This window comes from Pelmatolapia mariae, linkage group LG17, assembly GCF_036321145.2.
Source record: "Pelmatolapia mariae isolate MD_Pm_ZW linkage group LG17, Pm_UMD_F_2, whole genome shotgun sequence".
In the NCBI taxonomy this organism is placed as follows: domain Eukaryota; kingdom Metazoa; phylum Chordata; class Actinopteri; order Cichliformes; family Cichlidae; genus Pelmatolapia; species Pelmatolapia mariae.
This window is the reverse complement of record NC_086242.1, coordinates 15,708,527-15,720,883: the sequence shown is the minus strand read 5'-3', so window position 1 is coordinate 15,720,883 and position 12,357 is coordinate 15,708,527. Positions and strand designations below refer to the sequence as shown.

Below are 12,357 nucleotides of genomic sequence, written 5' to 3'. Positions count from 1 at the left end.
TTAACTTAATATGCAAGTTTTACTTTAATATGTGCATTTTTATTAAGTGAATGCAAAAAGCCTGAAATTTGTGCAAATATGTAGCCACTGTGTTTTGGCTCAGGGCAGATTCGAGCTGGAGAAGGCAGCAAGGGTCTGATTATGAGTCTGTGTCAGAGGCAAAAAGAAGCAGAGTCATGCAATGTGCAAATGCAGCAGAAAGTACTCCAACCTGGCATGAGAGTCCACATCTCATATATGGAGCTGAGAGAACAGCATGAGAATAAATCCTTTTGCTCCATCTCTCTCTCTCCAGGGAGCAAAATATGCTGACACAAAACAGCAGGGAGATGAAGAGAGAGAAAACATTGAAACAAATAAAAAAACAAAAACAAGCAAACAAATGGCATGGAAGAGTAATTTCTGTATTTGCAGGGGCGAGAGCGCTTTGCATGTCAAGATTCTTATGCCAGTGGAAGTTTGCAACTGAGATGACAAGAAGAGATTTTCAGCTTTTTCCTGGTAGTGCACATTGAGAATGTTAAAAGGCTGAAAGGCGGCTCGAATCTCATTGATAAAGCACGCCTTGTCGGAGTTTAGAACTGCTTGCCAGCACGTTATTAGGCTAAGATCATTTCTTAAGGTAATCTCTCCAAACAAAAGTGCACAAAGTGAATGCATACAGAATCACAATGTAGCTTTTCTGAATGTTACTGTCCCTGCTGGATTTCCAGACATCTTATAATGACAGTCATTTTCATCACACACCATCACTTTCTACTTTGCCAAGTCACTTCTTTTGTTTAGAGTATGTGCTTTGGGTGCAGATGGCTGACATCGCCGTTCAACGTGTCCTAAGCTGGACAAATCTTGCTTTGAAACACGATTTATAGTCAGAGATTAGACATGCCAAACATCTAAGAACTTCAAACATGTATTTTTGAAGAGGATGAAAAGTGCAGAAGGAGCAAAATGTATTATTTTTATTCAACATTATCCATATGCATTTTTCACACCAGCCATTTTCACTTGTCATCGTGGGGAAAGCACAGGTGTTACTAACAATATTAAGCATGGCTTTGTTCCTTTGAAGTGTCCAGATGAGTCATGGCAGTGCGGCTACCTTGACAGACTCATGGTTAGGTTGTAGCATTTTCAAAAACCACTTTCTTGCTGAGAGGGAGTGCAGATGCCACTGCACTGTCTGTATTTTAAATATAAAGCTATAGGAAAGGCTAAAATGGGAAAACAAGCTTTGATATGTGCACAATTAAAAACTGAATCTTTTTTTAAAAAAAATAAGGCTTTAAGGCCCTGTTATTGTATTGTTAAGTCAGTTTGCTAAGACGCTTCCAAGCATAATATTCATAGCACTCTGAATTCTCCACATAAGTAACATTTGCTTCCAAATTGCTAACTAGACATATGGTGCTCTTTAAGAGCTGTGATTTGTTAAGATACATCCATCCATTCTCTTCTGCTTATCCTTATAAGGGTCGCAGAGCCTATCCCAGCGATCATAGGGTGAGAGGGAGGGTACACCCTGGACAGGTCACCAGTCTGTCGCAGGGTTTACACAGAGAGACAGATAACCACAAATTTAGAATCACCTATTAACCTAACTGCATGTCTTTGGACACAATATAGTATTATGTAATATTCATAGTGTATGAAAACATTACATTTGGTGAGCCCGTACAGCACTATGCAGAGTACTCGCCCTATAGCAGTTGGGATTGGCTCCAGCTCTCCCGTGACCCTGGATTGGATAAATGGGTAAGGAAATAGATGAATTTGCACAGACCAATTTTGCTAACATACATAGTCACCACCCAAAGCCCTGTTCTGAGCCAGGAAAAACTCTGGAGCTCACTGCTGCTGCACACTTTCAAAATGCTTTGGCTTAGCCTGAAGTAAATATAGTAGTCCTAAATTGGCATTTATATATTTTACTTCTCACTGACAGAATGCTTGCTGCGAAACAGAGCGAGTATTGGGATTCCACAGAATTGTCATTTGTCCTTCTGAGGTCTCTTGTTTTATTGCCTGTATCCACTTTGTCTCCTTAAGGCTCAGTTTTTTGGTTCAGCAGCTTGCAAAACTTAGTTCTGGGTTCTTTACCCTTGTGGTAGTGCACCGCACCACACTGTAGCTTTTAGGCATTTTCTTCCCTTTTTTCTATTTTTTTGCAAAAGCAGTCTTCATATAGTGCAAAGTCAGTCGAGAGCCATGAATTGTTTTCCTGTCTCTATATGCACATGATTAAAAAAATGGCTGTATTAATTGTCCAGTGAATTTCAGTCATGATTTATTTTATTTCCACCTGTAATGTTCCCAATATAACTTGGCAGAATATGTTCTAATGAAATGAGCCATTTTCCTGCCAAACAACCATTTGCACAGATGTTAGATGTGGTACTTTTAGACATATAACATCTGCGCGCTAAAATGCGAAACATCAAAGTTGTAAAATGATAAGACACCGACAATTTGGCTAAGAGATAGACATACATGGAGCCACGCAGATACAAACAAAAATGAACAGCACAGCTGAATGACCAACACACAGCTAGGCAGAAGCTAGCTGTCCAAACCTCTGAGGGTTGTGCTCTCTTTCTGTTTACCAGAGTGGAGAGGCCATAAAGCAGAAAGAAGAGCCATGCACTGTGCCTCCTGTCATGGCAGCCAGGTACCAAGCCACTGTTGCGGCAAGTTGATAAGGTGGTTTTTCATGGGGTACAACCCAGGCTGCCAAATCAATCCCCAAGAGAGCACAGAGCTACAATCATCACAGCACAAAATGTGAACTCTGGCGAAAAAAAGATTAAAACTCATACAGTTAATACATTTTGTTACCGAGCACAGGTTCTCTTAACTTTTCACAAAACAGCACAACTAGTAGAGAAACTGTCAAAGTAAAAATTGTCTATTTTAACCTTTTTATCCTTGCAGATGCAAAGAAGCAAAAGAAGGAAGGCAAGAAGCGAGAGCGCACCCAAATGGCTGATGAGCTTGTTTGAGCCGGTGAAGGAGGAAGAAGACACCGGAACAGACGGCCCTATTTCAACATGGTTCCTCTTTACGTGTCCTGTAGGTTGACTGTAGGAGCCCATATAGCTTTGACAAAAAATCAGTCAGAAGATGACTCTTAGTGACCACGTTTTACTTTTTTCTTCTTTCTAGCACCTGAGGAGAAAGACTTGTATGTTGCAATAGAGGATGTAATACAATAGAGATAAATAATCAGATTTAATTAGTAGCATTCCCACTTAATGATGTTATGTCTAGGATTATTTTCTTAAGGGCAAATTGCTTAGGATTTGTCTTACAGTTTCACATAGCATAACCCTAATTTGGAAAACTCTTTGATCCATGCCCAGACTTAATAAGTCGGTTTGTTAAAACTGAAGCTATGAAAATGTTTACTCAATTAATTTGAGCAAAAAAAAAAAAAAAAAAAAAAGTCATGAATTTGCAATTTGTGGCTCACTTTAATTATAATTCTTTTTCTTCCTGTCAAATAGCACCGAATAAACATAAGATAGTTTTTTTTTTCTCCTGCTGCTCTGTTGTACCTCAATTTATACTCACTGGTTGTAACTCTCCATCTCTCGGTTGTAAAAAAAGAACGGAAAAAAAAAAAAAACGAGTCCCCACTGTGGTAGCCCTTCGAGTTAACATCCTCTTTGTTTCCTGGTACATTTCCAAAAGTTAAAAATGAATAAAATAAAATTCAAAGTTAGAAAACACACCAACAGTGTTTGTGTTTCATCCTGTGCTTCCCGTTAATCAAAAACCTCCAAATTTCAAACACGTTTCGTATATTTTTATTCGAATTTCATTCCGAGAGGATATGGCACAATGTAACCACTTAATGCAGTTCATCTTACAGTGTCATAGGTAGCCAGTGATAAGAACACTCAGATTCATTGTCCAGAACAGATAATCGATCAAGAATGCATCAAAGCAAAAAATATTACCATTGTTACTGTACAGGGAGTTTCATAGTGGGGGGAGGGGAGGGAGAATAAACGAGGGATTGTCGAGGGGAAACATTCAGAGAATAGCTATTAATCGTGTATGTACATTTCAAATATACTGCATCTGAATTACATATAATGTAATATCATATAGATATATACAATGCAAACAATAGATTTATTTTTCCTATTACAAGAGAAGCCACAAGCCACAGTTAGTGAGTACACAGTGAGCACCTACATATATAAGCAAATGAAAAATTAACACCTGAATGTACATTTAACACTTGCAGCAGGCTACTGATTGCTTTTTTAAAAAGTTGGTTTTCATTTTAAATACACATTTTCCGACCCATGAAGTTCAGACCAGGTCATAGAACTCAAACCCTCAGCACATTATTTATTTATTTTTTTTACAGAACACATTTTCCCGTGATGTTAAAATTGAAAAAGTTGTAAAGTGTGTCTAGTAAGATAGCAGGTGAACCACCTTTTTCTCAAGGTAAGTGTGAAGCCTTATAAATTTACAGGTGAAATCAAAATGAAACCCTTGCCTCGGAGCTTTCGGCCACACTGAAACTAGTTTTAGCTTTTGTCCCCATCCTCGGTTTCCCTTCTTGGGGATTGCTCTTTTTTTTTTCCTCTTTCTGGCTGCATAAGTCATTCTTCAAATCCCCTGGAACGTTTTTCCAGTGTGTAAAAGTTTGGATTCAGTCACTCAGTTCCCAAGGCAAGAATCCATTTCTTCAAATGGCGCACTCCAGAAATGCACATATTTATACCTTCTACCTTTGCAGTTATATAATCTTAGAAACACAGTTTATAATATTCACATCTTTATAGATTTTTATTAACCTTTTTTTAACCAAAAAAAAAACAAAAACCCTGGCTGTACACTGGTCAAATTCTAATTTGTAATACTACATTTGTACTTTGTACAATGATAAAAGGTTCAGATTTACAAAATGTGATAGAAAATGTATGTATATCATGTCTCTTCCATGGAATTCTGTGTCTCAGTGAGTCTTTGGAAGCTTTTTGCTGTTGAAAGACTGTTTAAAGAGAAAGAAGTGATGACAAAGAAATAGGTAATCACTCTGCCTGAATCTGCCCTGATGTGCGTTATGATATTTTATCCAGTCTGATGAGTTCATGCTGAGAATGCCAGTTAGAAAAAAAATAAACCACCACACAGCAAGGTGCATGCACACACACACAGACACACACGAATGAATGATGACCCCTGATCTCAACGTAATGACACACACATAGGTTTTGCTTGTAAAAGTACAATGCCTTTGAAGACGATTTAGAATACATACATAAAGGATTGGCAGTCCGCTAAAAAAGCCCACTGTGCCTGCAAACTGGTTTAGCTGTGGATATTTCTACATCATTTCAATTCTTTAGCTTGTTCAGTCGAAACAGGTGACTCCTGTTAACCTAAAACTTGTGATGGTAGCCCAGAGCTGGCAAAATAATATCAATAAATAAATAAAATCACAAAGGCTGACAAACACGCTCTTTAATGTGCATCACACAGCAGCACAATCCACAACTTTCAGGCCAGACACTCTGAAGAAGCAACAGGGATTTTAGGATAAAAGAGCAATTTGTTTATGTCATTCTGGATAAGGCACTTCAAATTGCTCTGTACAATCCGGCGATATAAACTTTCGGTCTCTGAATAAAATCTCACAGCATGCACAAGCTGCTGCGTCTTCGTATCTGCTTGGTTGCACAAGACTGTTGAGATTATTCTCAGCAACGGCCCCAAGAGTGAAGCCAGAGAAACCTCAAATTTAAAGTTGTCTCTGATAAACGTTGCGTGTCACATGTACTCCTTAAAAAAGGAATGTAGCCCTTTGACATAAGCCGTATGGACAGGAGCCCAGCTAGCTCTGACGGCACAACATGATATGATGACTATTACAATATAGAGAGAGACTAAGTTTATTTTGGTCATGGACATCAAGATATGTATGTGAGCATAAATGCATTTGAAATCACTGATAAAATGCTTGAAAACAGTGAGAAACTATGAATTGCGTTTGCACGGCATGAGAATGAGATGAAATAAAAGCACAGCAGCGACAGTAAACGGTGCCGTGTCACACCCTGTTTACATACAGTGGCAGGTTTGGGACCGGGACACTAAAATTCTTGCAGGAAAACCTTTGGCTGACCTGCCGAAAATGGCTGGGACTTCTCCAAACATGGTCCACCTGCGGTGTGATCCTCTAGCTTTGGATTTTGTCACTGAACAGACCCTACTCTCTCCGCCCTTTCTATGTCTCACTCAGCCCCTCTCGTAACCACGATTATCTGCTGTTTCACATGTACAAAGAACACCTTGGAGCCATCAGCTTGCTTTCTCCGTTATATGGATGACAGCTGTACTCTTTCACTGTCACTACGTGTTGTACTTTCTCTCTGTCATAAGGGGTACATTCCTCACCTAACCCCCACCCACTTTGACCATTTCCAGTCAAGCCCTAATACAAGAACGTCTTTTAGTTCTCAAGTGTTTGACAACTTGGCAACAAGACCAGGATGAGTGAAATGGCTTAATGGCCCTAATGTTCAAAGTACACACGTTTGTTTTGTTGGATGCATTTTGCCCTTTTCCCGCTCCGGGAGGTGATAAACTGCCATCGCCTTCCATCAAACACCTACACAGCTGCTCAAGCTGAGACCCCTAGACCACCACTTGAGCTGTGAGCCACTTAGTCTCCTGCTGGTATCACTCAAATGACAGCTTAGCAAAGATTAGTTATTCTGGAAGGGTCTTTACTCACTTCTAAGATGTGTGACAGATGTCAGACAGACATGGCTCCACTTATCATCGAAAAGGATGGCTGCTCTGATGGACATCTGAGTTCCTGCTGGAGGTGTTTAGATAAATATGGACCAGCTGGTTTTTTTTCCCTTCTGTTGCTCAAACCGCAAAAGTAAAATTCTGAGGTGGTTTAATTTTTTTCTGTTTTACACTATTTTGTATTTCTACTGAGAACTTTAAAAGAATGACAAAACATTTTGTGCCAATATTAAAAGATAAATACATATGAACGCACCACTAAGACACCATGACCTATATCAGAGAATTATAGTTCAGGTGTCTTGGTGAAAAAGAAGAAGATTTAGAAGATGCAGAACAAATGGAAAGATGCTGTGGGAGCCCTTGATGCCATCTTTCATGGATGCTGAAAGAAATGTGAGGATTTTCTGGGCAAGGCAGGCAATCACTTCATCGAGAATAGAGGCAGTCAGCGGGTGTTCTGTCTACGATGCAGAGTCCAGCAAAACCACTGGATCCCAGACCTGCTGAGCAGCTGCGGGAACAGTTTGACTGTATGACACCTAAACAGTGCCATCAAGTCAGTCTAACTTGTGAGGGTTGCTTCAAGGAGCATGGGGTGTAACATATTTCCAGATTACCTAGGCAAATTGGCCACTAGATTGTCAAATGCCTGCGAGAATGTGAAAATTGATGATTCTTTGATGAAAGGCAAATTATAATTTGAACTAAATATCATTATTTCTAACCTTCTAATGTCTCTGAAAGTCATTTGAATAAAAATATCCATAAAAGAACTCCAAACTTTCACTATTCTCCTCTGCACTGTAATTTTGTTCTTTGACCTTCTTGTTTAATCTCTTCCCCCTTTCCCCACCCGATCGTGGCAGAATGCATACTGCTGCTCGAAGTCTCTCCTTTAGAAATGCAGTTCTTCTTCCCCAGAAAGCGTATGTTCATAGTGGATTATTAACTTTTTACCTTATAATATAAAGCACCTTGAAATATGGTGAATCCGCAATATATATATGGACTGATTTGAAATGAACAGAGCATACATCAGTGGTGTAGTAGCTGGAAGTAAGGTGATACACTGAGAAAAATGAAAGATACAGTGAAATAATATATGAAAATGACTATATAAATATATATTTATATGTACATTACATTCATGGCCTTAAAAGAGTAAGAGACTATAACAGGATCAGGGTTGAGTGGAGCACTAAGTGGGGCATGGGCTTGTAGCAAGCTGAGCGTATAATGGGCAATCTTTAATCTCAAATGTAGGTGTTCCACATCGTCCCATAATCTGATCAGCCTCATGGTGAGTTTTTATTATAGGATCTGTCCCAGATTTCTCTTTAAGGAGACAGCCTTGAGTAGCTATTCGGTGCAGGCGTAATTCTTTACAAAAAAAGCCCCCCTACCAGCCAATGTGGCAACATCCTCGTGGCAATTTCTCCTGCGTATTAATCAGATCAACTGGTGAGCGCACATTACTATAAACGAGGATCTCGAGGCTTAAGTGATGGATGACATGTATGAGCACACAGAACATGTTGTGCTGGAAAAAGATATTTTTCTCCATTTTTCATTTCATTAACACAAGTGTACGTGTGTGTATATGAGTGTGTGTGTTTATAATAATTCAACAGTAGTAAAATAAAAAAAGTCACAAAACACAAAAGGTGTAAATAGCCCTTTTTTAAAAAAGAAAAATCACGAGTCTATGACCTGTGATCAGAAGTAAACTCCACTCATGGAGTGCACAGACAAACTCCGCATGTATACACCCACACACAAGCGTACCCCACACACACACCTAGGTCTTCACAATCGCAATCATCATCAGTACAGTACAGAGCACGCTGTGACATCAATCCACTAATCAGCATGATCAGATGACGTCTCCCACTCATGTGCACACACAAAGTGCCTTCCCACAGATGGTAAGAAAAAACAGCTCTGAGCTCCAACCACCTGTTTCACTCACTGAGAAGGAAGTTTCATTTCAGAGGTGAATATCTTGACAGCAAAAACACATTTCTTCATAGCTGTCATGAGCGACAAAAGAGCGACTGAACAAGCTATGCCACATTTTTAATTTATTTTTTATAGCTATTTATAGCTACTGCAGTTGGGTCTGTTTGTTTGCCTTTCAGCTACAGCCATTTAGTTATCCCTTGTAATGGTATATGACAGACTACTCTTTGAGACTACTCTTTGGCTGTGTGCAGTGACTTCCTCACACTGACAGTAAGACAAAAATCACTGCCCCGAGACAAAAACAAACAAACAACAACAACAAAAAAAGGTAGTATCATACATAGACCCTCAGAAAACATCATGTTGTTCTTTACATCCAGTCCGATCCATTTTCTACCTCTTATCTGGATCCAGGACCGAGTGGCAGTCAATTAAAAATTGTGCAGATCTTGCTCGCCTTGGTGATTACCTTGAACCTTTCTGGGGGTCTGCAGGGCATTCCCAAGCCAGCTCAAGTGATTTCTTTCAATTTGAAGAAGCAAGCGCTCTACTCTAAGCTCCTCCTCCTTGTTGCAGTTTGCATTCACATTTTTGTGCAGATTAAATGACAGAGCACGTTAATCAGCCATTTCCCCCTTGTTTCCATTATTTATGCTACACTAAGCTACAGCAACTGTCTCCTGGTCCCATTTTCATCTCAACAAACATGAGTGCTAATAGTCTTCCCATCCATCACTGAAGTGAATGAGCATATTTACATCCTCAATGGGGATCCATCCTCAATTAGCAGAATAATGGATTTATCTGACTGGTTCAAATTAAGTTTTGCTGTTGAGTATTTTCAATCTTTATCAGCTGCTTCAGTGGATTTTAAATGCTTTTTTTTAAATGTACAAATTTTATTCTTAAAAAGAACAAAAAAACTTTGCTAAACCAATTTTTTAAGCTCAACATTATTTCTGACTTGGATCTGTTCCTGCCAGTGTGCAAACTTGCCAAGTGCAACTTTAACATTAAAAGTCTTATGTAAGTATCATGTATTAATGGCAACTCATTCCCACAGGGGCTCATTGTTAAATGGGAACTCTTTGAGTCCTAATGTGAGTGATTGGAGGTGTCATGATGATGATCACAGAAAGAAGGCAGGCAGAGGGCCACAAGTGTGCACGCAAATGCAGAGCCAGCACGCACCTACTTCTGCACTCACACACATAATTACATAGTGATATTTACAGTTATCTACAGGTATCTTTTCTGAACTTCAAACTTCTGATGTTTGTAAATTCAGTCAGCCCTATTTTCCCATTTTGAAGATTTCTTGTGTTTTCTTACAGCAGAGATATTCCACTGCTCTTTACCTTTGTTCATTTTTCATCGGATCAGTCTCACTTCCTTTTCCCTGCTTTACACCCCCCTTTCTTTTTTAAGCATTCAGTAACCCTTTTTTGTTTACCTCACAACCTTTCTTATCTACACTGTTTCTGCAAAACATATCTCAATGCAACTGGCTTCAGTTGAATTTGTGTAAAGTGCTACAACCGGTTATTGAGAGAATTTGGAAAACTAATGGCTGAATGATGGCAAACGTACTCTTGCAGTCTTTATGATGCTTACAAACCTCTTTCATTGGCACAGATACACATGTTCATGGATGACACACACAAACACACAATCATAGACACACGACTCATCCATCTGTGGTTCCTGCCAAGCGATCTGTGTTTATCTGGCTGACCTAATATTCTTATATTGGCAGAGAAGAAGATGTTTAAATGTCTTTTTAAATGTGACATTGCACAGGGCGTAGCAGGCCGGATTAATGGTGCTGTTGATATAGCATAGCCAGTAACCAATAGTCCATACTGTGTTGGGGATACAGCTAGAGCAAAACGTGTTAATAAGCACCATCACGTTGTAAGGAGTCCAAGTGGCAACAAACGCTACCAGGATGGCCATTATGGTGCGGGTAACTTTTTTCTCCCGTGACGGTGCTGCTTTCTTCTTCTTGTTTGGAGGTTGCTTAGTCATCTTCACAATCTTCCGAGCCACATGGTTCTGCCGCTCTGAGGTTGGGACAATCTCAACAGTGGCATTAGATGGTGTGTAGCAGTCACCTTTGGGTGATTTAGTCTTGATCTTAATGCATGTCAGCTTGGAGCCCCCTGCTTTGGCTCGCTGACGTGTGATTGGCTGGTTTGTCTCAAGACTGGAGTTGGCTGTGGATGGTGCAGGTTCCTCATCCTTCTGATTGGAAGCAACCACACTGCCAGATGTTGAGTCATTGGAGCTTTCCTTTTCCTCTCCAGGAGTACAGTTCTCCCTTGCTGCATCATCACCTTCAGTTTCTCCCTCAGCAGTGGTTGAGGAAGGCCCTTTGCCATTCTGGAGTTTTCCGTCATGCTGGTTTGCCCCATCAGCAACATTCTGGCTTTGCGAATGCCCCGCATCTTCCCCTGGTACATTGTTGTTGTTAGATTTTGGAGTGTTGTTTCTCCTCTGGCCTGGTGAGATAGAGTCAGGGTTTGCTCCTGATGGCTTCCGGTTGTCCTTCTTCACACGGCTCTTGCTTGCTCTTGAGATCTGCCAGTAGAGCTGAATCATGATGATGACAGGTAGGTAAAAGGCGGCAATGGCTGTGCCAAAAGTAACGGCAGCATTGGAAAAGAACTGGATATAGCACTCCTTCTCAGGCACTGTCCGCCCACCCACAATGAACTGCCAGAAGAGAATAGCAGGCGCCCATAGGATGAAAGACAGGACCCAGGCAGCCGCAATCATCATTCCTGCCATTTTGGTGGTCCTTTTGACAGGGTAGGTGAGGGGCTTGGTGACACAGAAGTATCTATCAAAGCTTATGATGAGAAGATTCATGACAGATGCATTGCTGACAACATAGTCCAATGCTAACCACAAGTCACACACCACTGGCCCCAGGGGCCAGTAGCCAATCACTATGTAGACTGTGTACAAGTTCATCGAGCACAGTCCAATAATGAGATCAGCACATGCAAGGCTGAATAAAAAGTAGTTGTTGACAGTTTGTAAGTTCCTATTAACTTTGATGGAAAGCATGACTAGGATATTTCCAATAACTGTAACCAAACTGAGGGAACCAGCCACCAACACGATGAACACCACCTCCACAGTCTTGTAGGCGCTTTCGCTCTCTTCCACAACTTCTGTGTCATTGCCTTCAGAGGCATTCCAATATGTGAAATTGAATGCATCCATGGCATTTGGTCTTTTGTTGCCACCTCCTACTCAGATGGAACCTACAAGAGAACAAAAGAGAGAAGATTTGTAATAAGGTGCAAAGGATGACGGTGATAGCTTCAGCATTTTAGTTAGCTAAAGACTATTTTAGATGCATATACATTGTATGCACTTTATTTTTTCTTTTCAACTGTGAAAGCTGAGAAGCCCACAGAAACTTATTTTTTAACTTAACTTAGCAAGCCAAGTATTTTCTCACATATAGTCAAGGTACCTAATCCAAAATGCATTAATATGTGCTGATTGGCACTAAATTAAAATTAAAACAGCAAATGACAGCAGCACTTATCAGCACACTTGATAAATATACTTTCAGAATGCTACAAAAGATGCGATGCCATC

The 12,357-nt window shown here is 40.1% G+C and overlaps 2 protein-coding genes across 4 annotated transcripts in view; one reads left to right on the top strand and one right to left on the bottom strand.

Moving 5' to 3' along the window:
• Positions 1-3,728, top strand: part of ptn (pleiotrophin) — a 52,826-nt gene extending 49,098 nt beyond the window's left edge. The window contains exons 5-6 of one of the 2 annotated variants that reach the window (XM_063460490.1): positions 2,607-2,668; positions 2,932-3,728. In XM_063460490.1, coding sequence (XP_063316560.1) covers positions 2,607-2,668; positions 2,932-3,078 — 209 coding nt within the window. In that variant the 3' untranslated portion in view covers positions 3,079-3,728. The remainder of the gene's footprint in view (positions 1-2,606; positions 2,669-2,931) is intronic. The other variant, XM_063460491.1, reaches the window with a different exon arrangement.
• A 68-nt stretch (positions 3,729-3,796) lies between these two features.
• Positions 3,797-12,357, bottom strand: part of chrm2a (cholinergic receptor, muscarinic 2a) — an 85,368-nt gene continuing 76,807 nt past the window's right edge. For both annotated transcript variants that reach the window (XM_063500937.1, XM_063500938.1), the window contains exon 3: positions 3,797-12,014. In XM_063500937.1, the coding sequence (XP_063357007.1) occupies positions 10,465-11,973 (1,509 nt within the window). In that variant the 5' untranslated portion in view covers positions 11,974-12,014 and the 3' untranslated portion in view covers positions 3,797-10,464. The remainder of the gene's footprint in view (positions 12,015-12,357) is intronic.